Source organism: Stylophora pistillata, chromosome 1 (genome assembly GCF_964205215.1).
Source record: "Stylophora pistillata chromosome 1, jaStyPist1.2, whole genome shotgun sequence".
In the NCBI taxonomy this organism is placed as follows: Eukaryota; Metazoa; Cnidaria; class Anthozoa; order Scleractinia; family Pocilloporidae; genus Stylophora; species Stylophora pistillata.
The window spans coordinates 58,059,113-58,086,768 of NC_142519.1; the positions used below are offsets into that span (position 1 = coordinate 58,059,113).

At 40.2% G+C, this 27,656-nt stretch overlaps 4 protein-coding genes across 5 annotated transcripts in view; 3 read left to right on the forward strand and 1 right to left on the reverse strand.

The window, feature by feature from the left end:
* The first annotated feature begins 430 nt into the window (after positions 1-430).
* On the forward strand, positions 431-1,696 carry LOC148743307 (uncharacterized). The gene has a single exon (XM_088750681.1). It carries the CDS (start codon positions 431-433, stop codon positions 1,694-1,696), a length of 1,266 nt encoding a protein of 421 aa, XP_088606807.1.
* A 2,880-nt stretch (positions 1,697-4,576) lies between these two features.
* The window catches only part of LOC111337121 (uncharacterized), a 34,587-nt gene continuing 11,507 nt past the window's right edge, over positions 4,577-27,656 (forward strand). Inside the window, exons 1-3 of one of the 2 annotated variants that reach the window (XM_088725829.1) lie at positions 4,577-4,714; positions 25,597-25,943; positions 27,162-27,326. In XM_088725829.1, the coding sequence (XP_088581955.1) occupies positions 4,636-4,714; positions 25,597-25,943; positions 27,162-27,326 (591 nt within the window). In that variant the 5' untranslated portion in view covers positions 4,577-4,635. Of the gene's footprint in view, positions 4,715-22,263; positions 22,318-25,596; positions 25,944-27,161; positions 27,327-27,656 lie in introns of those variants that run through there. The other variant, XM_088725832.1, reaches the window with a different exon arrangement.
* Positions 10,895-11,881, forward strand: LOC148743308 (scavenger receptor cysteine-rich type 1 protein M130-like). Its single transcript, XM_088725850.1, has one exon. The coding sequence runs from the start codon at positions 11,008-11,010 to the stop codon at positions 11,428-11,430; it is 423 nt and encodes a 140-aa protein (XP_088581976.1). The 5' UTR covers positions 10,895-11,007; the 3' UTR covers positions 11,431-11,881.
* On the reverse strand, positions 13,201-15,940 carry LOC148743309 (DBH-like monooxygenase protein 1). Its single transcript, XM_088726018.1, has 3 exons — positions 15,483-15,940; positions 14,692-14,841; positions 13,201-14,060 (listed from the first exon to the last, which is right to left on the reverse strand). Exons 1-3 carry the CDS (start codon positions 15,801-15,803, stop codon positions 13,842-13,844), a joined length of 690 nt encoding a protein of 229 aa, XP_088582144.1. The 5' UTR covers positions 15,804-15,940; the 3' UTR covers positions 13,201-13,841.

The following is a 27,656-nucleotide window of genomic DNA, read 5'->3' on the forward strand; positions in this document are numbered from 1 at the left end:
TGAGTTGGAGATATGTACCTACAGAGGTTAATCGTGCAGATGACATCTCCCGTGGACTAAGTCCTACAGAACTTTGCAAGGGTTTTCGTTACAGTAGTGGACCAAAGTTCCTGTATGAATCAGCAGAACTGTGGCCAGAGAATAAAGTTGAAGCACCCTCCGAGATAAATGAAGCAAATGAAAGGAAGAAGGGAAGATGGGCTGGAGCATCTTAGGAGAATGAAATCCTGTTAGGATGGAAGAAGTATTCTTCTCTGACCAAACTAAGAAGAGTTACAGCTTATGTGATGCGATTCGCAAACAATGCAAGAATTAAGAAGGAAGCGCGTCTACTGGGAACACTTACTTCGAGTGAACTGAGAGCTGCTCAGAATTATCTGGTGAAGAGGGCACAATTGAGTCATTCAGCGAAGATATACAGTGTCTAGAGATGGGTAAGGAGATCCACAAGAGAAGTAGAATCAAATCTCTTGATCCGCAGATGGAAGATGGATTCTTAGTTGTTGGTGGAAGACTGCAGAGAGCACAATACTTACCATACAAGGTACGACATCCCAAAATAATTGACTCACGCCATGAGCTTGCACAGCTAATTGTGGAGGAAGTACATCGTATCTACCACCACCCGCCAACTGAACACTTGCATAATCAAATCAGGCAGGAGTATTGGATCATTCATGGTCGTCAGGTGGTGCGGAACGTGAAGTTCAAGTGTAACTACTGTTTTCGCCAGACAGTAAAACCTCAAGAGCAACGAATGGGAAGTCTACCTGAGTGCAGACTTGAGCCAGGAATGGTGTTCAGGAACACTGGGGTAGACTTTTTTGGACCTATGTTAGTTAAGGAAAGACGCAATGAGATTAAAGTGTATGGTTGTTTGTTCACTTGCATGAGCACAAGAGCATGCCACCTCGAACTTGTGGATGATCTTTCAACAGATCATTTCATTATGGCATTGAAGAGATTCATTGCGCGACGTGGACGACCGCAGAGCATCCACAGCGATAATGGAACAAACTTCGTTGGTGCAAATAATGAGTTGCGGAAATGCATTAAACTACTAGATGAAGAAAGAATACAAAACTTCTGTGCACCCAAGGAAATTGAGTGGAAATTTCAGCCTCCTAGCGCCCCGCACTTTGGAGGAGGGTGGGAGAGACTGGTACAGTGTACAAAGAAGACGCTGAAGGCAATTCTGACACACAGGACAGTTTCCAAAGAAGTGCTAAGAACTGCGCTAGTTGAAGCAGAAGGTATACTAAACAGTCGACCGATTACTCATGTGTCCAATGATGCAGGGGATATTGAAGCATTAACCCCAAATCATTTCTTGCTGTTGCGGTCGAATCCGAGTTACGAAGATGCGGAAGTTAGTGATAGAGAGATCAACTCGACGAAGATGTGGAGACGGTCCCAAGCGCTAGGAAACTTCTGTTGGAGACGTTTTACCAAGGAATACCTTCCTAGCCTCACAGAGAGGAAGAAGTGGAAAGAGAAGAAACAGAACCTCAAAGAAGGAGATGTTGTCCTAGTTGCTGAGCCAAATCATCCGCGAGGAGTATGGCCGTTGGGCAGAATCGTATCAACTCATCCTGGGCGAGATGGGTTAGTTCGAGCAGTTACAGTCCACACTCAGCACGGAGAGTACAAGAGACCGATTACTAAACTTTGTTTATTAGAGGAAGCGGAAGTGTAGAACTGTTAATCGTCTCGACAAACGTTGTGTCTCGATTAGGGGCGGGGATGTCCCTCCCGCTTCCTGTACATTTATTTATCTATTTATTTTTGCGTTGCTTTGTGAATTGACAGGTCGGTTCGTTGCTATGGGCTAGGTGCGAGTGTTTTTCAACAGCGAGTCGAGTTGAGTTTTGGAGTACAGCGAGCGAATAAAGTGATTAAAATATACAAATATCGAACCAGCCGAGTATAATTGTCGTTTGTCAACGACAGCGTTCATGGCCAAACTTTGGCTTTACACAAATGAAATCAAGATAGGAAAAAAAAAAACCAAAAAAGAAAAACCAAGAAAATTAGAGAACACAAGTGCCGGTTATTCAGAGTCTTTGATTATGTTCAAGTGGTTTAAAATGACTTCACTGATTTATTTGATTTGCCTCCTTGCGGTCTTAATTACTTTTCAAAAAGTTATGATAATCTCTTTATTATAAAGCTACAGCCTCTTAGAAAGACCTCAGCTAGATTTTAGCTTTATCTACCTGTATGTCAGAAGCATTCCATCAACCAAACTTTTTATCTTTGAATTAGAAGAAGCATTTCAAGATTCATCTTTCTGCGAAGTGGAAAAAAAGATCTGTCTATGCGGTCAACGCCACCTTAAATTTTAAAACTGATAGATTTTGGGGGAATCGGTACCCTGATGTGTTTGCACTGGGCCCAGCCTCCTTAACTCAGGATTCCAGCCCCGGTCAAAGTCACTGTGTCGTGTTCTTAGACAGGTAATTTACTCTCCCGGTGTCTCTTCCCCCAAGAAGTTATGATTAAACTGCAAACTGTTTGGGAAACTTGACGCCATAAACTAAATTCTTTCCCATGGGGAGTTGGGAAGACGCCAAATGGCTTGTCGCTAAGGAAACTAAGATGAACCAAGGAAAGGGAGGTGTTTTGGCTTGTGATAATAATACAGCAGTTGACGTGTATGACATGACGAGCAGTCTAATGACGTCACATAACCACACTCCTCTTGTAAGTCGATCATTGTTCGAGACAATTCTGCAATTTCCCAGATATTTTTCATGATAATGATCTACTGCCAAGAGCAAGATATTCAAGTGATTATCTCGTGTTATTGTGAACCATGCATTGACAGGAGGCATTTCCAGATTTCTCTTGATTTGAGATACTTTCTTAACCTTTTGAGCGCGGTATTTTTGATATCAGCTTCGTGATAAAAATACACAGCCCTCACCAACTCGCAAATAATTACATTCGCTTTCATGGCCATGTAGCATTTCGTTTGCACATTCTTTGAACAACTTTGCATGAGCGAACTTTCTTTAATGATCGAATTTAAGATTGGAGCCTCTACTCAGCTTTTCTCAAGCATCATTACTTTTTTATGTCTTCCGAATCAATTGCAACAGCAAAGAGATTGGCATTGATTTTAATTTTTTTTCTCCCTTGCACGATTTCCGCGAGAAACTCTTATCTCTAGGTAATGCAAACGGACAAAAATACGCAGCTCCCAGTTGGCTCGTCAACTCAGTTTGTAGAGTACTGCACCGGTATCGCAGAGGTCATGGGTTCAACTCCTGTACAGGCCTTAATTTTTTTCAGGCCTCATTTTCACCCCTGCCTAAGTAGTGTTCGCTAATACGAAGATCGCTCTGATCTGCAAAATTAATTGTTATGCCAAGCATTAAAACGTATGTCGTGAAAAAGGCAGAAGGTACAATATTCTATCTTCAGCATTTAGAAAGAGTTGACGACATGAATTCTTTGAAACCATGTTTAAAAGATCCAAGCTTCTGCGGAGGAAAATATATGAACTCCTTGATAAATCTGCCAACCTAAGTCACATTTGCTCCTCTTTCATTGTGGCTTAAACTACTTTAGCTCTTTCAAAGGGCCGGACCGCCATGACAAGAAATATTGATTGCGTAATATCTGGAAGATTTCTCATGTCTCGAGTAGTTGTCAGAAATAGAACGAGAAGTGATTTCGAACAGTTTAAATTCACATTACTAGTGCTGGTCGAATCACATTCTCGGAGTCTCCAGGCCACCACAGAGTTAACCTGTACAGCAGAAAAGCAGATTGCCTGAAAATTTCAAACGAGTCTCATCCAAGAATTTCCACTCTGAATTCCATCTTAAGATTGAAAAATAATTTCTGAACGATTGGGGACAAATTCATCATTATGAACTCGTTTTCACTGAGCAACTGTTCATGACCACAGCTGTAAGGTTGCCCGTTAATAAATGTCAGCAGTTCAAGAGGAGATCCTCTCTTCGATTTCACTTTATCTTTGTGTTTTCTAAAAATAACTGCTTTTGTGGAGCTATCCTCAGTAAAAGATTATTATTTGATAGTGGCGAGAGATTTAGATTGAAAGAGTGCATGTCTTTGGGGTAATACAAATCTATATTCTTTGAGACTAAAAACTGGCTTTGATTTTGCGTTTACGTGTTCCAACTAGTCTGACTGATCCCATCTGTTGATGTAATTCAAGGTCAGATATTTTAATTATAATATGATTATAATTTTTTTTAGGTAGGTTCTGCACCAAATTAGGACATGATTTTTGTTCGCTGACCTTCATTTAAAAGGTTGCGTTCCTGTGTAAAATTACGCAACTTGATTCCATTTTTCGCCAGAATTAGCAAAAGAAAAGAACATTTCATTTGATAAATGTAAGAATTCAAAGGTATATAAAGAAACTTTAAATATAGTCTCGTCGAGGATGCTTCCTATAGCTTGTAACGATTTCCATGTGCTCCTTAATTTCTGACTTACGAAACATTTCTTGATAAGAGTACAATTGGCAGACAGTCAAACCGAAAAGGACCCCCACTCAAATAAGATTAAGCTGCCATTCAAGCATTTTAGCCTTAAAGCAACCTTTCACTCCTACCTGTGGCAGTGTTCATTTACAAATGGTTATGTTCACTTCAAGTTATGAGAGCGATCATGTTTTTTAAGAACAAAGGCGTGCTTCTCTTGAGTTGGCTCTGCGTATGCTTGCCAAGCGTGCAAGGTAATTTTCTGTGTGCAATTTCTTTACTTTTGCGATGTACTCCAATGAGGTCTTTAATTGCTTTTCTCGATCGCTACGTTTTCCGGGACATTTTCAATGTTCTTTCCTCTTAGAAACAAATGCCACTCCTGCTTATCTGTCAAATAGAATTTTTATCTTTTGGGGCCATGATTAGGGATGATAAATCCATGGTTGATTTCATTTTGTAAATCAACTTATTTTTATAGAAGGAAGAACAAATACGTTCGTCTCAGTGGAATGCGTGTGATTCCACCTTTCATTTCTTTTCGATATGACCCAATCTCAATCAGAGTAACAAATTCCTACCGGGTTTATTGGTAGAATATCACGTCTCACTACCTCGAGCTCTATTAAAATATTCAAAATTCTGCTTTCAAGCTTAGAATTGACAAAGATGTATGATAAGGTGACCAAGGGACTGATCATGGCTCTGATGGTTGGGGCACATTGGGAAGAACTCGAGCATAAAGCTCTGTATGGAAGAAAAGGAAATACTTGCCTGAAAACTCGTTTCCACAACTGTGAACCGAGCTTTTACTTTATCAAAACGTCTGAAATATTTTTATATCTCAAACTATCGACAAAGTTTACTTTTCTTTCTCTGGTAAATTCCGCAAGGTCGTGGGACTGATCTATGCAATTTGATCAGCTGACGCGAAATTGGCGTTGGCTAGCAGACTTTTTGCACTTGCTAGACCAGGGATATTTGCCTTCAATGGAACGAGATATTCAGTGGAGTGGAGTTATGAGTAAATTTAAGTTTGCAAAAGAAGGATGCATCCCTAACCAAGTAAATTTTATTTATACTTATAGTTTGCGCCCGAAAGTTGCGTTTCATGCTTCGTTATCCGTTCTAGTACCATACAAGATGTTCGATTTTTAATCCAATTCAGCTATGACACTTTTTTTAGATGATATTTTCCGCTTTTCTATCCTCGATAGAAAAAACGCTCTAAGTCAGCGCTTTTCTATCGAGACAATTTGTCCACTACTAACCCAGACCAAATGAAATCTGAATCTTTTGATTAAGGAATACGCCGTACATCCACGGAATACATCAACCTTTTGTGCAAATTAGATTTTTGTCATAGGGAAAATTTCGACATTAATCATTCACCGACAAGTTGATTGACTATACTCCACTCTGCTTCAAACTTTGAGATGACAGTTCAAATCGAAGGACCAGATTACCTTATTTCGATTAACGCATAGAACTCAGTACTCATTTTGTCGATCCTTACTCAGCAGATCACTGCTAATCGGCGACTTGAGGGGTTTTGAGGATGCATTATTCTTAAAAAAAAAAAAGCTCTTCACTTTTTTCGTCTATTTACTTACGGCAACGGAAAACTGTAACCACCATTTAGCATTTTGGTCAAACAAGTGTGGCAATTTGATGAGGGTACGCCTAAAAGCCATAAACAGTCTTGCACGTCGTTCACCTTTCGACATCAAACACTGCTCGAGTCTCATTTGTCGGTACGTAATGAAGGGTTAGCTATTTTCCATAACCTTTTATGGTCGTCAGCTTAATAGCTGTTATCACATATCGGCGTGTCGGCGACATCTTTCAAGTTTTTTGTTCGAAAAATTCCAGGCCACCTACGTGCGCTCAGTCTCGTCGCACAAAGATATCAAGGGAGCCGAAACACATCATTTCCGACGACCTTTGCTATTGGGTTGGCACGGGTTGTTCTCTTCTTTTCATCCTGGCTTTCTTTCGAGTCCTACTGTTTTTACTCTCCTTTGGACCTACCTGCAATGTGACTTTATGAGTTTGACCATTTTTAAGGGTCTCCCAGGGGTAGCCTGCGAACAGGCTCCCGGCTTGGAGGGCGCGTAGCAGGGGAAGGTGAAGGGGAGCCTCCCCTTCCCCTTCCCCTGCTTCGCGCCCTCCAAGCCGGGAGCATGTTCGCAGGTTATCCCAGGGGGGGTCCTTGTTCCCTTGTTCCCGTCCAAAATTGTCCTATGTTTCCATGTTCCCACACTGTTTCCTTACTCGTTCCCCGTGTAATAAATTTACTTGCCACTTATCACCGCCCTCAATTCCCTCCCGAAAAAAAGAAAGACACCAAAAACAAAACTTATAATAGAATAGAATAATTGTATGAGAATGAGATGAACATGCTTATGCGCATTCGATCATATCTTTTATTGCATGTTAGACTACGCAATATAAGAAATAAACATTGTTATTATTATTATAATTATAGTTAATAAATAATCACAAATAAAGAGCTTATTCAAGCGTTAGATATATTCAAATACGAGCCAGATTTGGGAAACCTACCTATTAACTCCCGCTCCTTCGTTATCAGTTTGGTAATCGCTGCATTCCACTGTTCTTGGGAATCAATCTCAAATACTCTACCTTTTGGACAGTTCGTTGTGACTTGAAACTCTTTCACACTCTTTCAACCGCCTCCCGGTTAGCTCAATGGATAGAGAACTGGACTGTAGTGCGGGAGGTCGAGGGTTCGAGCCCCGGCCGGACAAACACTCAAGGTCTTAAAATAATTGAGAAGAATTTGCTACCTTTCTATAACATCAAGAAATGGTTAGATATTCTAGTCTTCTCGGACAGGGATGAATAAATGGAGGTCCCGTCTCCTGCAGGGTTGGGGCAGGAGACGTTAATTTCCCACACACGAGATTACTGTGTGATGGATGTCCTCCCCTGGGGTGGGATGGGTGGGTTAGGACAGCAGGTCCACATCAGCTATTACAGCTGCCAATTAATCAACCTGCTAAAACAAATAAATGAAATTGAAAAAAAAAAAAAAAAAGAAAAGAAAAAAACACTGATCTTCACTCTGAATCTCGCTATCCTTAGCTGGCTACACCGATCGGCGATTCGAAATCCCTCTCTAACTCGAACAATAAAATCAAATAATGTCTTGTCACTTTCGCCCCCTATTCCTATTTCAGAGGACTAACGCATATGCTGGTTTTTCATCGCCATTTCTATAAATCGCAGCAGTGACAGGCAGCACAACACGATCGGCAAATCTCTCCGCCATCTTGGCAATCTGTGACAACAGATTCCCGCCAACTTCTCGCACCCAGACTCCCAGCTGATTGCTTTGTCTTTGTTTGATTTCTAGTGTACGTAAAGTAAGACGAAACCAATGACAGTAGTGCATAAAATCTCAGAAATAACGGTCTTTATTTCTTATATCACAATATTTTCTCCTCTGATTTGTACAGTTTTGGATGAAGCAATTTTCTTGACTAGATCTTACCTCGCGCGACCTTTTTGTTTGATAGGAAGTAACCAAGTCTTACTTTCGAGTTTGTATCAAAGATGACGCAGGGCATGATGGTCAGAGGGCAAATATAAATGTGGACTATATAGCTGTAGGAGGTAAGTTATGCAATGAACCATTTCTGTGTTTTCTTCTCGTTCTTTATTTTTCAATATAGCCTTCTTAAATAACGGTGTATCGTGCTTGCTTTTTCTAGACCTCGATCCCTCTATGAATGCAAGCTGCAGGTACCACAGTCATTGCGTTACCTTGAGTCCTAGGCAGTTCATATGCCGCTGTAAAAGCAGCTGCCCATCATTCGAAGAACAAATCTGTGCCTCCAACGGCCGTACTTTCAGAAACCTCTGCTTACTGAAGAAAGAAGTTTGTAGAACAAAAGGAAACTATTCTTATTATCACCCAGGAAGTTGCACAGGTATCAGAAGTATGATCATAATTAGTAAACAGTGAGGGTTGAAAACAGGGGGGGGGGGGGCGGGAGAGCAGACATTGACCTTAATTTTGTCGCTCTTTTAACAAGAAAGGTAACAAGTGAGTCGTAATCGAGAGCGTCACTAAACAGATACATGTAAATATGGAGACTGTTGTTTAATGAAACTAATTTTAACAAATTCAGTTTTCTCGGGGCGTCAACTTCATGGAACTTTCCACCGAATCAGTACTCCGATTGAAGATGGACAAACAACAACCACTGTGCGCGTAGCATTTATTTCTTTGTATATATTTTTCTCGGTATATTAGCATCTCTATTGCTAGAGCATCTCTATTGCCAAATTATTTCGTTACTCCCACCGACGCAGCCCCAAACAGTTTCTTTCGAAACTATCAGCCTTTATTCATTTGTATTTTGATTGCTGCGACTACTAACTTTTGTCTTAGCATTTTTCAATCCACAGCATCTAAATCCCACAGGGATCAATGAACGCTTTTCATTCCACTAATTTATTCATGTTTTTCTCGTTGCCATGCACCCACCAATAACGTAGCTCCATTTTCTGCCTTTAAAAGCACACACAACCCACAATTCCTCTACTCGCTCCGACGAAGGGCTAACGCTCGAAACGTAAGCTTTTGTAATCATTACGGTGGCCAATTTACCATTTCAACTTTGTTGATATATCCAAATTATTTCGTTACTCCCGCCGACGCAGCCCCAAACAGTTTCTTTCGAAACTATCAGCCTTTATTCTATTGCTGGAGGCCTGACAAGCCTCATTTTCATCCGAGTTTAAATAAAGTCATCATCATCATCATCATCAATTTTTACTGAAAATAGCTATCGACCAATGAGCGTGAGAGAATTTCTACAGTTCTTTATATTAGAACACTACGAAGCGACCAGAAAATACTCTGAGGTATTCCTTCCTCACTTCCTCTGAGGTGTTCGTTCCTCACTTCAAGGCGTAGAGCTAAACCTACCATTTCTCAAAGACGTTAGTTTTCATTTTACCATGACTAACTGGCTTCTGACACTCTTATAATCCTTTTCGCGTTGACCGAATTATTCGCTAAAATTTCTCAAAATGAGCTGGTATAGCATCGAACTAAGGTCAGCCTAAATTTCTCGGCCATTAACGTTTTACTTTGAATTTTTCTTTTGCCTGTTTTTTGTATTTCATGGTATGTTGGTTTAGGTTTGAAGTAACGTATTACATCTAGACACGAGAATGCTCTGTCTCGAATTCTCGGCCCTTTTTTTCTCTTTCTCATGCTATGCTCCTGAGTGGGAGGGCTGAACGCTGAACTTGGCTCGTTTTTCATCACATTGAGTCAAATATTTCTTGTCCGGCCCCAACTAACTGAGTACATTAGCATTTTATTATTTGACCGCTGCTTTTGCCTTTGTTACACTTTCTCCCTTGCGAGGCCTTACGCTGGACTGCGTAACTTTTTCCGGCCCTTCTCGCGCCATCACCTAAGGCCCCCATATCCCGCCCACACAGGGATCTTTATTATGATACTTTTCAGTAATAGCTCTTGCAAGGCCGTATATGGTCCATGATAAGACTTTTTTCTGCCTCGTTTGGCTCTACCTTAATTACGTTTCTCTATTTCCGACAGCTCCACGCCTGACAGCAACAAGCTCTTGCGTGTTGTCTACCTCAAAAGGTACATCTGGTCACATCAGAATAACACAAGCTGGCTCGCAATATTACAATAATATGGATTGCAGTTGGAATTTTTCCTCCAATGCAGTTATAGAACTTGTCTTCTCCAGTTTTCGCACTGAATCGTCTGCTGATTTCGTGTCTGTGTAAGATGGTGGATCGGTGTCTTCGCCTCTGATAAGAAAAATGAGTGGATCTTCTCTCCCGCCACCTATTATAAGTTCTTCTAATAATCTCTACGTAAAGTTTTCGTCTGATGGCTCAAATACGTACGACGGTTTTTAAGCAGCATATCGAGGTAAAGCTCTCAAAAGGTGGCTCAAGATGTTTTGATTTTTCAAAAACTAGCCGGAGTGAGACGACTTCCTCTCAGAAACACCCTTAGTTTTTAGCCTTATGTGATCGAAATTCGATAGACAAGTTCTGTGAATGCTATTTCTATAGGGATTTTTTTCTGCAAAGTTTGGCAAAAGAGTTAGTCGCACTAGTCACTATTTAGAATCATTTGATTTTTTTTATAACGTAGAGCTTAATTTTCCTACATCTTACTCTATCTTGCAAAAATACGACTCTATGGTATTGCAGTTTCATATGTTATGTTATGTTATATTATGTATGTACATGCAAATGATTTAATAACAGCGGAAAGAAGAATGTCAGTTATCTCAAGTTATTTATCAACTCGCTATTTATTCTCTCAATTCTGTTATCAGTTCTTACTAATGGATCCTTACGTATCAATGGTAACACAGCTACTGGAAGGGTTGAGGTCTACTATGATGGCCAGTGGGGTACGATTTGTGACGATGCTAATGTAGTATGCAGGCAGCTTGGTTACACACGAGCGAATCGAGCCTATAGTGGCGCCACCCACGGTCAAGGTACTGGTCCAATTTGGATGGACGACCTGGCATGCTCAGGCAGTGAGTCTCATGTATATGACTGTAGACATCGTGGATGGGGAAACCATGATTGTACACACAGTAGGGACGCCAGTGTGGAGTGTTTCTTGCCACTCCGTTTGGTGAATGGTGGCGCTAGCTATGGCCGCGTGGAGGTCTATCACAATGGGCAGTGGGGCACAGTCTGTGGTGATAGTTGGGGTATGAATGATGCAAATGTGGTGTGCTGTGAGCTTGGGTTTCCCAGTGCGTCATCAGCTCCTCACAGCGCACGATACGGTCAGGGATCTGATCCCATCTGGATGGATGACGTGGGATGTCAAGGAGTAGAAGCTTCTCTGTTGAACTGTGCACATAGAGGCTGGGGAAGTCACAACTGTGGCCACGGTGAGGATGCCAGCGTGATATGTAACACCTAAAGAACCCTGAAAACATTTTGCTTTTTACTATGATTTCTATACGCTGGAATCAGTCACATTATTATAGTATGTAAAAGAGAAATATCACTCGGAATGAGTGAAACAAATTTAGAGTAAAAAAATCAAAAGCTCTCTGCGAGAAGGAAGAGATCCCATTTTCTTTTGATCGCTTATACTTTGAATATTACATTTCGGGACCTAGTTTCTTTCGTAAATGTCAAGTTCAGTTAGAAACAAACAGAATTTTAGGTATCTGGTTTTTTGCTGAAGTTTTGCCGAAGGCTAAACATCGTCATGTTGATTAACAATCTGGTACGGTTTGAATATTGCAAATTTTGTAAACTACTTCGAATGGACAAATTTAGGTAAACGAAAAAAATGATTTGTACAATGTTCTTAGTTACAATGTCTCTTTTTTAATAATAAATAAAATACTAGATATGGCAAAGTAGCAGAAAGCTTTTTTTTTTTAATAGATAACAACTTTCTTTCATCCTTCCATTATTCTTACGGTCTCCCTACTGCCTATGAAATTTGTAATCGATTTCCATCTTGCCTGCCTGTGTACTAGTGTTAGGGCAGAAGTTACAGTATTTGTGTGGTTTTATATGTTTTCAACCTTTCTGCGATCTCTCTCGACAGTTTTCACCCTTATTACCGCCTTATTTCCTCCCCTTTGATGTTGAGTGCGTCCGCTAAGTCTCTGTAGTCTCATAATAAAAGAACATGTAATACTGTGTGACTACAAAACCTTTTTCCAATTTGAAGTCGTAATATGAATTGTTTTTGGCGTCACCAGAAATCGGGGACATTTTGAGCCCGTTACGAAATGTCAGCGGTCTATCGTATTACAGACAATTCAATATGGCGACGGCGGAAGTGAAGTGAACACGTAGCTTTCTGTTTTCGTAAAACCCCCCGAGAGAAAGGCCTGGTACCTTTCTATCCCAGAAAGCCAAAGGAGACGTCAAAACAAGGAAAATGGCGGCAAAATTGTGCAGTTACTGGGACTTGTATCTTTCGTGTTCTTCCTTCCTAAAATTGGGGTATTAAAAAATGGCGTATTTGGCTTTTGAGCTCTGTGAATATACGAAGAGTTTGCCGGCTCGAGGAAAATTAGAGGGCCAACATATTCGACCGTTTACGAGCGATTTAGTTTAGCAAACTTCTGCAGAATGCATATCGAACTACGCGGTTGCGAATCTTCACAAGGTTGTTCCCACGACATAACAATTGTAACACCTAGTCGAAGCAGATTTTAAAAGTTTGTATGGGAAAATAGAGTCAGAATTATGAGTTTACTTGTTTACCTTGGGAAAAAGTAGGCTTGAATTTGAGTATTCTTTTTCGTAGCGATAGACGCTTTAACCGATGCAGGCTGCATTTCCAAGTACGCAGCGAAACACGACACCTAGTTTCTCTAAAATTGTGAATCACCATAACATGTTGTCCTTATGAAAAGACATCATCTTTGACAACCGTATATTGCTTTACATTTAAAAACTATTCGCCAAAAGGGAGGTGGTTAGTGGTGAATATTTACCGAGCCGCCGAAAACAGTCAGATAATAGAGCACAAAAAGATGAGTTTAAGTTATTCATTCCTGCAACGATTAGGCAAAAAATCCCGCGCGCGTTGCTCGGAAGTGAATAGCAAAGGATATTCGGAGTTTGAGTTGCTAATCAGAGCGTGCCTTCGATGCTATCCTTTGTTTTAGTATATATTAAGATGATATATAGACAAGATAACAAGAAAGGTAACAAAACCAAGTACAAGACAAATAAAGCTTTAATATGTAGGCAGAGATACATTTATGTATAGGTATTAAACACTTACAGCGAGTAATATGATAACAGTTTTGTTGGAGCAAATCACATCAATGCCTTCCATGCGATCTCGCCTTATCAAGCTCTGGTGAAAGGTTTTTACTTCCGGGGTAACGCGGTTTGCATTTCCCTATCACCTCTGACTAGTTACAACGGTTCACCTGGCAGATAAATATACTGTTTTGAAACTCATTATTCCGGAGTACTTAGGTTTTACTTCTTTATGCGATAAAGCAGTTCTTGTTTCTGTTTTGGAGCAACTTCTAATTTTTCTCACTAAGCTAACGCGAACGCGAGTAGCTAGTGTCGCAAAACAAAAACCAAAGTAATCACCACGTCAAATGAAAATAGGGAAGCTATCGAAAAGCAAGTTGGGAAAATCTTGAAACCCGTGAGCGTAAAAAAAGGCAGTGACTAGATTGCGATGTTCTTCAGAATTTTCTTCTGGGGGGGAAGGGGGATTGGGCACTAAGACAAAACTAATGCAAAGCAGGTTTACCATGAAAACTTGATCAAAAACTTACTCAATTATTTCAAGATTACCATAGTAATTATAGTTTTATGTTTCTATAATTATCATGGAGGTTAAAATGCAAGAAAATAGGCAGTCATGCAGGCCAGGAAAGTAGCAGAAGACGGGAAAATCACATGACCGGTGTTCTTTTTAGTTCCAGTCTCCGCTTCCATCGCTACCTTTGTCATGTTATGTTTGCCACTTAGTATCCCGGTTACTGTGTGTTTTGACAGGCAGACGTTTGCATCAGTTCCACTTAAAGCCCACACAATTGTTACTTGGGTATCATCCTGATAATGATAGCAATAAAAAGACTTGATGAATGAAGGAACGAAGGAATAAAGGCAACGAGGGAACAAGGGAACGAGGGAAGAGCAAAATGAGGGAACAAGGGAACAAGGGAACAAGGGAACAAGGGAACGAAGGCACGATGGAACGAGGTGAGGAGGGAAAGAGGGAACGAGGGAATAAAGGAACGAGGAAACGAGAAAACAGGGAAACGAAGAAACATATTGGATGAGTGAATGAGTAAGTGAAGAATGAATGAATATGAATGAATGAAGGAATGAGGAAATAAACAAGTTTGGATCATTGTGGATAAGTGCATAGATGAAGGATAAATGAATGTATGAATGAATTAATAGAAGTATGATTGGACGGATTAGAAACAATATTGAAAGCCTGTTACTTGTTCTTTACATTTGAAGAAAACTGATAACCAACCATATTGGCCTGTTATATGTTATGAAAAGCTGCTCTATTCATAGCACACAGTTTTCAATTTCTCACACAGATTTATTTCTTGAAATTTTGGCACGGCATCAATATGCAAAGCCATCGGTGACCAGCTTTCTTTCCTCGAATTAAGCCAAATTTTCTGATTGATTTTTAGAGCCTGCAGTGTCTGGCTAAAAATCTTACCTGGAACTGCACATCATTGGCAGTGTCTCCTGTTACAGCATCCCTGGAGAACTCCACCATGGTTGTACCGTCCTTTTCACTCACCTTTGTGAGGAGGAAGCTTTGCTTTGGGTCTCTGCTTGGTTTTGATAAGGACGTGCTCCAGTAATCCTGTTAGCAAATGAAGGCCAATGCTATTTATTTAAATTGCATATTTATAGAGTTTGTTAAAGGCTAGCGGGCCCTACCTTGTATTTACTCTAAAATAAAAGTTCATCTATATTATTTTCACTCATTTGTTTGTCTCTCTTTCATTTGCAATACATTTGTGAGTCAGTTATGGAGTGAGTAATTCACTGAATCAATCTATCAGTCAGTAGTCAGTAGGTCAGTTAGTTAGCTATTCAGTGAGTCAGCAACTCAGTTAGTCATTCAGTCAGACAGTCATTTAGTCAATTAGCTATCCAATAACCTAATCAGTCAGTCAGTCATTTAGTCAATTAGTTTTCAATAAGTTAGTCAGTCAGCCAGTCAGTCGGCCAGTCAGTCAGTCTGTCAATCAGTCTGTCAGTTAGCCAGCCAGTCAGTCAATCAGTCAGCTAGTCAGCCATGCAGTCTGTCAGTTAGTCAGTCAGACGTCAGTGTGTCAGTGAATTTGTCAATGAATCAGTCAGCCAGCCAGTCGCTCGGCGGTCGGTCCATCAGAAGGTTGCCCAGTTCGCCAAGCTGGTCAGTCAATTAACCAACCAATCAGCCTATCACTCAGTCAGTCCATCAACTTGTTCATTCATCCAGGCTCCCTCTATACCAACCCAGATATATCCGATATTGGAGGCAGATCCAGCCACAGCTATATCGTAGTTTTTCATGCCTCTTCCATCAGCTGTTGTGGTAAATCCTACAGCACACCAACCGGTTGTTTTACAGGTCATCTTGAACATCAGTGTGCTGTTGCTGTAGGTCCATTCGAATTTGAATGAGCCATCGGGAGAGATGACACTTGCGTATTTTGGAGGAGCCATTGGAGTCGTGGGAGCCACCGATTGTTTTATCGTGGGAGCCACCGATTGTTTGATCGTGGGAGCCACCGATTGTTTTATCGTGGGAGCCACCGATTCATGTGTCGACATCATTGTTGCCGATGGTTGTATGGCTGTTGTTGATGGCGACGGTGGAGGTTCCTTCGCTAAAGAAATCAAATTATATCTCCCATCCAATATTTTGGTCTTGTCGTGTTTTGACAAACCATTATTGTTCGCATCACTGTCGTTTTTCGAAGCGAATATCACTTTAACTTCGGTGGTATTCTGCACAAAGATAAAAAAAAAAACGAAGGAAATCTTGTGGTAGGTGGTTTGAGAACAGATGCTTGGGATGAATCGTTCAATGGGGATCTGTTAGACATGTTCTCTAAGAATATCTTTCTTCCATATTTTCTGTAGAAAATTCTTTGGATTGGGTGGATGGGGGGGGGGGGGGGGGGTCTAAGATACTCGTTTTCTTCCCCCCTGAAGGATTTCCACTGAAGGATTTCCGCTGCGAACAACTCGGCTTTTCGGCATAAAAAGATATCATATCAAGTTAAAACTAGAAAAGGCGAATTTAGAGCAGTGTTGTCATCTTTACGCTACTAAATCGTATCATTAATACCTTAAATTGGACGTCTTCAGCATCTCCCGTCTCAGCATCCCTGTAAAACTCCACAGTGGTTTTCCCACCAGCTTCAGAGGCTGATATGAGTTTGTAACTTTGTATTCCATCTTTTTTCGGTGGTCCCGGCCCTCGGCTCCAGTAATCCTGTCAAAATAAAGTCCAACCGCCTCAGGTTTACCATAAAGCGTCAAAGTGAAAAACACCACCTTTTATAATTTCAACCTAAATTTTTTATATAGAGAATTTGTCGATTGAGCATCGTAGAACCAAACCCAACGTACTCAGGGCAGCCAATCAGAGAAAGTAGGAGCGATGATAACTCAAAATAAACCATATATGGTCAGCTACAAGCGCAAGCGCGGGAAAAAAAAAGCGAGTGTCCGAGTCATGATCGGTTTTAATTTTGCATCTGATTGGTTGAAAGGGTAGCGGAAGTAACCTACACCAGTCACGTACAGATCATTTCCTAGAAAATTAACCAACAGTGAGTGACGGGGAAACTTGTTTGCCTAACAAAGCTTAATTTTAAGATTAGGAATATCGTAAGTCGACTGTAGCCCAGCAGCATTCCTCACAACAATTTCATGAGAACAACTGAAGGACGCGGTCACGATAACTCACTCCTACGCCAAAATCACCAGACTGAGAGCGTGAAAGACGAGAAGATAATATTTGATCACGAGAATTCGTTCTCCATTTCTTCAGGTTTAAATAGTAATAATAATAATAATAATAATAATAATAATTTACATTTATATAGCGCAGACCTCTATATGAACATATTCAGTCGCGCTTCACAATATCGTAAGATAAAATTAAGGCAAAAGTAACTGAGATATAAGAGGCAATACTCTACTTTTAGGTGATCATGACAGAGAATTATATACTAAGTATGTTAAGTGTACTTTATATATGTGTGTGACACGTCCAGGCATGCAAGCATTCTGCGCATTACTGTGGACGTCGAGGGTGTCTGAAGGGTAAATATATGTAGAATGATTTTTCGCTTTTTCTTAGTCTGACATTTTATTGGAATGGAATCTATGGATCTATTATCATTGCCTTGGAAGAAAGGAAGGAAATACATCTCAGACGACAATTTTTTACTGGGTTGTGCTCAAATGACGCAGCTTTTTTTGTCTCTAAAGAAATGTTTACTTTTTCGGTAAATAATTTGGCGACAATCCATTACTATCACACTAATTTGCTCACCGTAAAAAACTAATTTGCTCACCAACCTGTTACTTGAAATTTCTTTTGGTATGACTAACTCAAGTTGAATACGAGGGAATTATGCGTTCTTAAGAAAATGAGCTCCACGGCTGGCAATGTTAGAATAACAAAAGAAACAGAAACTCTATTATATTCGCTTCTCATAATTAATTACTAGAGAACCATTTTTACGCGACTTAATGAGTGAAAAACCGGCAGCCGAACCTAACAGCAAAAAGTACAGTTTTCACACTTTTACAGTTTTGTTTCTCTCTTCTTTCAATTTTATTGACTTTAACTTAGATGAAGATTTTCTGAAGAATGCACTAAGCCTTGTAAGTAAAGACCAGCTGGAAACCTTTCAGCACCTTTGAACGCAACCCCCTTGGGAGATATGAAACTAGAATATTGTTCCAACATTGCTAAGAACACGGCAGAAGTCTGAGAAACCCTGGCCTGAAATTCGGCGTTTGATATCTTGATTTGCTCGGCTTGATTTCGAAAGAATTATTTTACAATACTTGCATGATCTCGATGCCTGCCAAAGCGGTTTGGCAAAATGAAAGCAAACTGTCAATGTGTTAAACAAAAATAAGAAACGAAGTTTATCGATGTAGAAAATATTGCAGATTGACTTACATCTACGTATCCTGCACCAGAGGTATATCCTGTCACGGCTATGTCATACCTGACCATGTTTTTGCCATCAGCTGTTTCACTAAATGCGACCGCGCAGTAACCGGTTGTTTGACAGGCAAGAGTGAAAATCAACTTGCTGTTGTTATATCTCCATTGCAGCTTGTAAGCGCCGTCCGGAGATTCCAGGGTGGTTTTCGAGGTTGCGCTGATCTCACTAAAAGCAAGTGAGGCCAAAGCAAGTGTTACAAAAGCAAAGAAGGCCATGTTCCATCCTTCGTTTGCCTTACGTGAAGATGAGATGTTCGGGCAAGTACTCTCAGGTCACGAAAGTAATGATTATTGATCTCACAGACGTTCTTACAATAGCTACGGGATTACGTCACAATGACGTTTGCGGGATCGGGAACGTCGTAAACTTTCCAATATTATTGTGTCATTTGGCAGCGATGACCAAACTAATCTACAATTTCTATGCCTGATAAACGCCTGTCTTTTTTGTCATCGAAGATTTTCATATTTTCCTTATATTTTGTGCGTGAAAGTTTCTGGCATCTAGCAGAAACAATATTGACTTTTACATATCAACCGGATTAGCGTTTATTTTTAAAGCATACTCAGCATTCCTGGATCGCAGAGTTCTTTTTCGTGTTCAAATCCACTAGTTTATTTTAGGAAGAAATGATGGGTGTGAAACCTGAGAAATATTTAACGCTTTCATGACCAAACTTTGGCTTTACACAAATGAAATCAAGATAGGAGAAAAAAAAAAAACAAACAAAAAAAAAAACAAGAAAATTAGAGAACACAAGTGCCGGTTATTCAGAGTCTTTGATTATATTCAAGTGGTTTAAAGTGACTTCACTGATTTATTTGATTTACCTCCTTGCGGTCTTAATTAGTTTTCAAAAAGTTATGATAATCTCTTTATTGCAAAGCTACAGCCTCTTAGAAAGACCTCCGCTCGATTTTAGCTTTATCTATCTGTATGTCAGAAGCGTTCCATCAACCGAACTTTTTATCTTTGAATTAGAAGCAGCATTTCAAGATTCATCTTTCTGCGAAGTCGAAAAAAAAGATCTGTCTATGCGGTCAACGCCACCTTAAATTTTAGAACTGATAGATTTTGGGGGACTCGGTGCCCTGATGTGTTTGTGCTGGGCCCAGCCTCCTTAACTCAGGATTCTAGCCCCGGTCAAAGTCACTGTGTCGTGTTCTTAGACAGGTTATTTACTCTCCCAGTGTCTCTTCCCCCAAGAAGTTACGATTAAACTGCAAACTGTTTGGAAAACTTGACGCCCTAAACTGAAATCTTTCCCATGGGGAGTTGGGAAGACGCCAAATGGCTTGTCGCTAAGAAAACTAAGATGAACCAAGGAAAGGGAGGTGTTTTGGCTTGTGATAATAATACAGCAGTTGACGTGTATGACATGACGAGCAGTCTGATGACGTCACATAATCACACTCCTCCTGTAAGTTGATCATTGTTCCAGACAATTCTGGAGTTTCCCAGATATTTTTCATGTAACAAACCGCATGAAAATGATCTACTGCCAAGAGCAAGATAATCACGTGATTATCTCGTGTTATTGCGTACCATGCATTGACAGGAGGCATTGCCAGATTTCTCTTGATTTGAGACACATTCTTAACCTTTTGAACGCGGTATTTTTGATATCAGCTTCGTATTGAAAATACGCAGCCCTCACCAATTCACAAATAGTTACATTCGCTTTCATGACCAGGTAGCATTTCGTTTGCACATTCTTTGAACAACTTTGCATGAGTGAACTTTCTTTAATGATCGAATTTAAGATCGGACCCTCTACTCAGCTTTTCTCAAGCATCATTACTTTTTTATGTCTTCCGAATTAGTTGCAACAGCAGAGAGGTTGGCATTGATTTTAATTTTTCTCTCCCTTGCTGTGATTTCAGCTACTGTTCATAGATGTCTTTGTCTTTTAATTTGGCCTCCCATGGTCCTAAATACGAAATTCGTCGCAGGACATCCTCAGACAACAAACCATCGCGTGATTTCTGAGGGACATTGTGGAGTTGTACTTCGGAGTTATAGAAGGGTTTGTAGCGTCTTTTAACCGTTTTCATATCTTAAATTTCGTCTAGACAGCATTGACATTCTCTAACTATGATGCTGATGCAACTGAGCTACTCGAGTTTTTAGGGTGGAAAAATCTTGTACGCCAGCAGAAAATCCATAAAGCCACCATGATGTTTAGATGTCTGCAGGGGCTAGCTCCAAGGTATCTATATTCAAAGTTTACGTGGCGTGACTCTGCTTATGACCTCAGGGACTCTGAAAATAAGCTTAATGTTCCACTACCGCGCACTAATTATTACAGAAAAAGCTTTAGCTACAATGGCGCCACATTATGGAACAGTTTACCACGCGATATAAGGAACACAGAGTCTCTGGGGTTATTTAAACGTAAGATCAATGACATTTTTAAAGTCTAACGCACGGCATTCACGGAAAACAGCTTTAGTGTTATAGTATGCACTTTTAATTTTAAATATCTTAGCGTATGTGATATGTATTTTTATAGGCTGATGAATTGATCGTGTCTAAATAAAGATTACAATACAATACAATACAATCGAGCGATTTTACTCAACACTAATCAATGCACGAGTCTTCGGCGCTGGCTAGATGTGGGGAAACGAAACATGGCGAGATGCATCAGAGTTATTTCCCTCGGACTACACGTACACGATTTCCGCGAGAAACTCCTATCTCTAGGTAATGCAAACGGACAAAAATACGCAGCTCCCAGTTGGCTCGTCAACTCAGTTTGCACCGGTATCGCAGAGGTCATGGGTTCAACTCCTGACAGGCCTTAATTTTTTTCAGGCTTTATTTTCACCACTGCCTAAGTAGTGTTCGCTACTACGAAGATCGCTCTGATCTGCAAAATTAATTGTTATGCCAAGCATTAAAAAGTATGTCGTGAAAAAGGTAGAAGGTACAATATTCTATCTTCAGCATTTAGAAAGAGTCGACGACATGAATTCTTTGAAACCATGTTAAAAAGATCCAAGCTTCTGCGGAGGAAAATATATGAACTCCTTGATAAACCTGCCAACCTAAGTCACATTTGCTCCTCTTTCATTGTAGCTTAAACTCCTTTAGCTCTTTCAAAGGGCCGGACCGCCATGACAAAAAATATTGATTGCGTAATATCTGGAAGATTTCTCATGTCTCGAGTAGTTGTCACAAATAGAACGAGAAGCGATTTCGAACAGTTTAAATTTACATTACTAGTGTTGGTCGAATCACATTCTCGGAGTCTCCAAGCCACCACAGAGTTAACCTGTACAGCAGAAAAGCAGATTGCCTGAAAATTTCAAACGAGTCTCATCCAAGAATTTCCACTCTGAATTCCATCTTAAGATTGAAAAAGAATTTGTGAACGACTGGGGACAAATTCATCATTATGAGCTCGTTTTCCTTCACTGAGCAACTGTTCATAACCACAGCTGTAAGGTTGCCTGTTAATAAATGTCAGCAGTTTAAGAAGAGATCCTCTCTTCGATTTCACTTTATCTTTGTGTTTTCTAAAAATAACTGCGTTTGTGGAGCTATCCTCAGTAAAAGATTATTATTTGATAGTGGCGAGAGATTTAGATGGAAAGAGTGCATGTCTTTGGGGTAATACAAATCTGTATTCTTTGAGACTAAAAACTGGCTTTGCTTTTGCGTTTTTCATTTTACGTATTCCAACTAGTCTGACTATCCCACCCGTTAATGTAATTCAACGTCAGATACTTTAATTATAATATGATTATAATTTTTTTTTTGGTATGTTCTGCACCAAATAAGGACATGATTTTTGTTCAAAGGTATATAAAGAAACTTGAAATATAGCCTCGTCGAGGATGCTTTCTATAGCTTGTAACGATTTCTATGTGCTCCTTAATTTCTCAAATCGAAAAGGAGCTCCACTCAAATAAGCTTGAAAGCTGTCATTCAAGCATTTTAGCCTTAAAGCAACCTTTCATTCCTACCTGTGGCAGTGTTCATTTACAAATGGTTATGTTCACTTCAAGTTATAAGAGCGATCATTTTTTTTTAGAAAAAAGGCGTGCTTCTCTTGAGTTGGCTCTGCGTATGCTTGCCAAGCGTGCAAGGTAATTTTCTGTGTGCAATTTCTTTACTTTTGCGATGTATTCCAATGCGGTCTTTAATTGCTTTTCTCGATCGCTACGTTTTCCGGGACATCTTCAATGTTCTTTCCTCTTAGAAAACAAATGCCACTCCCGCTTATTTGTCAAATAGAATTTTTATCTTTTGGGGCCATGATTAGGGATGATAAATCCATGGCTGATTTAATTTTGTAAATCAACTTATTTTTATAGAAGGAAGAACAAATACGTTCGTCTCAGTGGAATGCTTGTGATTCCACCTTTCATTTCTTTCGATATGCCCCAATCTCAATCAGAGTAACAAATTCCTACCGGGTTTATTGGTAGAATATCACGTCTCACTACCTCGCGCTCTATTAAAATATTCAAAATTCTGCTTTCAAGCTTAGAATTGACAAAGATGTATGATAAGGTGACCAAGGGACTGATCATGGCTCTGATGGTTGGGGCACATTGGGAAGAACTCGAGCATAAAGCTCTGTATGGAAGAAGAGGAAATACTTGCCTGAAAACTCGTTTCCACAACTGTGAACCGAGCTTTTACTTTATCAAAACGTCTGAAATATTTTTATATCTCAAACTATCGACAAAGTTTACTTTTCTTTCTCTGGTTAATTCCGCAAGGTCGTAGGACTGATCTATGCAATTTGATCAGCTCACGCGAAATTGGCGTTGGTTAGCAGACTTTTTGCACTTGCTAGACCAGGGATATTTGCCTTCAATGGAACGAGATATTCAGTGGAGTGGAGTTATGAGTAAATTTAAGTTTGCAAAAGAAGGATGCATCCCTAACCAAGTAAATTTTATTTATACTTATAGTTTGCGCCCGAAAGTTGCGTTTCATGCTTCGTTATCCGTTCTAGTACCATACAAGATGTTCGATTTTTAATCCAATTCAGCTATGACACGTTTTTTAGATGATATATGCCGCTTTTCTATCCTCGATAGAAAAAACGCTCTAAGTCAGCGCTTTTCTATCGAGACAATTTGACCACTACTAACCCAGACCAAATGAAATCTGAATCTTTTGATTAAGGAATACGCCGTACATCCACGGCATACATCAACCTTTTGTGCAAATTAGATTTTTGTCATAGTGAAAATTTCGACATTAATCATTCACCGACGAGTCGGTTGGCTATACTCCACTCTGCTTCAAACTTTGAGATGACAGTTGAAATCGAAGGACCAGATTACCTTATTTCGATTAACGCATAGAACTCAGCATTCATTTCGTCGATCCTTACTCAGCAGATCACTGCTAATCGGCGACTTGAGGGGTTTTGAGGATGCATTATTCTTAAAAAAAAAAGTTCTTCACTTTTTTCGTCTTATTTACTTATGGCAAGGGAAAACTGTAACCACCTATCTAGCATTTTGGTCAAACAAGTGTGGCAATTTGATGAGGGTACGCCTAAAAGCCATAAGCAGCCTTGCACGTCGTTCACCTTTCGACATCAAACACTGCTCGAGTATCATTTGTCTGTACGGAATGAAGGGTTAGCTATTTTCCATAACTTTTTATGCTCGTCAGCTTAATAGCTGTTATCACATATCGGCGTGTCGGCGACATCTTTGAAGTTTTTTGTTCGAAAAATTCCAGGCCACCTACGCGCGCTCTGGCTCGTCGCACAAAGATATCAAGGGAACCGAAACACATAATTTCCGACGACCTTTGCTACTGGGTTGGCCCGGGTTGTTCTCTTCTTTTCTTCCCGGCTTTCTTTCGAGTCCTTCTGTTTTTACGCTCATTTGGACCTACCTGCAATGTGACTTTATGAGTTTGACCATTTTTGAGGGTCTCCCAGGGGTAGCCTGCGAACAGGCTCCCGGCTTGGAGGGCGCGAAGCAGGGGAAGGTGAAGGGGAGCCTCCCCTTCACCTTCCCCTGCTTCGCGCCCTCCAAGCCGGGAGCCTGTTCGCAGGTTATCCCAGGGGGGGTCCTTGTTCCCTTGTTCCCGTCCAAAATTGTCCTATGTTCCCATGTTCCCACACTGTTTCCTTACTTGTTCCCCGTTTAATAAATTTGCTTGCCACTTATCACCGCCCTCAATTCCCTCCCGCAAAAAAGAAAGACACCAAAAACAAAACTTATAATAGAATAGAATAATTTTTTGAGAATGAGATGAACATGGTTATGCTCATTCGATCATATCTTTTATTGCATGTTAGACTGCGCAATATAAGAAATAAACATTGTTATTATTTTTATAATTATAGTTAATGAATAATCACAGATAAAGAGCTTATTCAAGCGTTAGATATATTCAAATACGAGCCAGATTTGGGAAACCTACCTATTAACTCCCGCTCCTTCGTTATCAGTTTGGTAATCGCTGCATTCCACTGTTCTTGGGAATCAATCTCAAATACTCTACCTTTTGGATAGTTCTTTGTGACTTGAAACCCTTTCACACTGATCGTCACTCTGAATCTCGCTATGCTTAGCTGGCTACACCGATCTGCGATTCGAAATCCTTCTCTAACTCGAGCAATAAAATCAAATAATGTCTTGTCACTTTCGCCCCCTATTCCCATTTCAGAGGACCAACGCATATGCTGATTTTTCATCGCCATTTCTATAAATCGCAGCAGTGACAGGCAGCACAACACCGATCGGCAAATCTCTCCGCCATCTTGGCAATCTGTGACAACAGATTCCCGCCAACTTCTAGCACCCAGACTCCCAGCTGATTGCTCTGTCTTTGTTTGATTTCTAGTGTACGTAAAGTAAGACGAAACCAATGACAGTAGTGCATAAATGACCATAAATGAAATCTCAGAAATAACGGTCTTTATTTCTTATATAGCAATATTTTCTCCTCTGATTTGTACAGTTTTGTTCCCCTCTTCCCTAAAAATAGGCTTATGTTCCCTTGTTCCCTTCAATATTTTGCCAATGTTCCCTTGTTCCCCCAAACTCCTGGCAGACTCTCATTTTTACCAAAATTCAGCTGAAGCTTTTGATAACAGATAATTTTTCAGCAATTATAATGAGTGTTATGCTTTCTCTGACGTCAATTAAAGTGGCGCATTCTCGCTTAAATCATTTTCCCCAGCAGAATCGAATTTCTGCCTTCCCAACCTTAGTTTCTACTGACCCGCTTCATTTACAATTTGACATGGTTTGACATTTAATAAATTCAACAGTTTATAACGGAGAATAGGCAGAGAGCCTACGAAGAATCCTTGCAGGACCCTCCTGTATCGCGCATCCGAGGATTGACTGGTTAATTACATTAGAGAATTTCAATTTTATTCATAGGAGTTGAGAGAGGAAAAGTTGCCATAAATCAGGAGGGAAGTTGCGGCGCCCACTGTCAGACGGTGTCATTTAGCAACCGTTTCTCCGGTGGAGCTCCTTTCGTGTTCGCTTCTCTTAACCATGGAAATGTCTCATCCATTGTTCACGATTCTGCATTCATTTGGGTTGAGGATGTCACTGCAGCCGATTTCAAAGCGTGTTTGGTGCAAGGAGGACATAGCTCTGGAGGTAACACTACTATCGATTGGCTTGCGTTCCACGGTGCTCAATCGGGAGTTTATCATGGAAAAACTAGTTTCGGCCTGTTTACCACTGGAACAAAGTGTGAGCAGGTCTCATTTCCTCAGGTAATTTAAAGAATGGAGGTTACTTCGGTTAATAAGTCTCGCCATGATGTTGTATTGTATTGTATTGTAATCTTTATTTAGACACGATCAATTCATCAGCCTATAAAAATACATATCACATACGCTAAGATATTTAAAATTAAAACTACATACTATAACACTAAAGCTGTTTTCCGTGAATGCCGTGCGTTAGACTTAAAGAATGTCATTGATCTTACGTTTAAATAACCCCAGAGACTCTGTGTTCCTTATATCGCTTGGTAAACTGTTCCATAATGTGGCGCCATTGTAGCTAAAGCTTTTTCTGTAATAATTAGTGCGCGGTAGTGGAACATTAAGCTTATTTTCAGAGTCCCTGAGGTCATAAGCAGACTCACGCCACGTAAACTTTGAGTATAGATACCTTGGAGCTAGCCCGTGCAGACATCTAAACATCATGGTGGCTTTATGGATTTCCTGCTGGCGTGCAAGATTTTTCCACCCTAAAAACTCGAGTAGCTCAGTTGCATCAGCATCATAGTTAGAGAATTTCAACACACGAGCTGCTCTATTCTGCAATTTGTCTCGTAGCGTTTTCCCACAGCTACCCCAAACAATGTCACAGTAATCAAAGTGAGGTTTTACTAAAGCTTGGTAGATGAGATGTAAGGTTGATGCTGGGATCAGGTGCCTAATTCGCTTTAGGGCCCCGATACCAGAGGCGATCTTTTTCGTTATAAAACAGAAAATAATCAAAGAATGTTAAAAATCCTGAACTAATATGTAGTCTCCCTCGCAACCATTCTTTAGGATATAATTTGAATATATCAAAAAAGTTGAAATGGTAAATTGGCCACCGTTATGATTATAAAAGTTGACGTTTCGAGCGTTAGCCCTTCGTCGGAGCGAAGGGCTAACGCTCGAAACGTCAGCTTTTATAATCATAACGGCGGCCAATTTACCATTTCAACTTTGTTGATATATTCAAATTGTTTCGTTACCCCCACCGACGCAGCCCCAAACAGTTTCTTTAGAAACTATCAGCCTTCGTTCTTTAGGATGTCACCCAACGCTTTTCGTTGCGACACATCCTCACGATCAGAAGGCAACCATTTCGTTAAGAATTTTTGATAAGCGCGATAACCCTTTGCTTTGCTAAGGTAGAGAGCTCGTCTAACCATATTAATATATAGACCATAGAAATGAAAAATGGCTGATAGCAGGAGTTTTGCCTCTCAGGTCTTCTCACAGTTGCCCAAAGTCCAAGTAACTGTTAAACACAGTGCATCAAACCAATCACAGGACGCCATGAGCGTTTGGATTGAAAGTCTCTCCACAGGTCAGTTCGAAGTTTGTCTGAGGGAGTCGAGGACGTTTGATGGACCTCATAGCAATCTTGTGGTGGTATGTGGGACAACTTTTTCATTTTTTAATATGAACTCAATGAAACTCATATTAAGCATGTTGCTACAGGCAGCTTTGACTGAAATTTAAAGAGGCTTTCTTCTCGTACCAAAAAATGTTTAGAAAATGTTTCACCCTTCTGAAAAATACTTTTGAGCTTCCAGCATTTGGTCTGGTTACTTAGTTACCCATGCCCCTAGGAAACTAAAATCAATGTCATCGCCAGACCTGATATCGCCTGTGTTTCACTATTTCATGTTTCTATAGTACTTGGATGAACATTTATCGCGCTTGCCCAATTTCAGACCATTTCAAGGTCCCCTTTCGGGA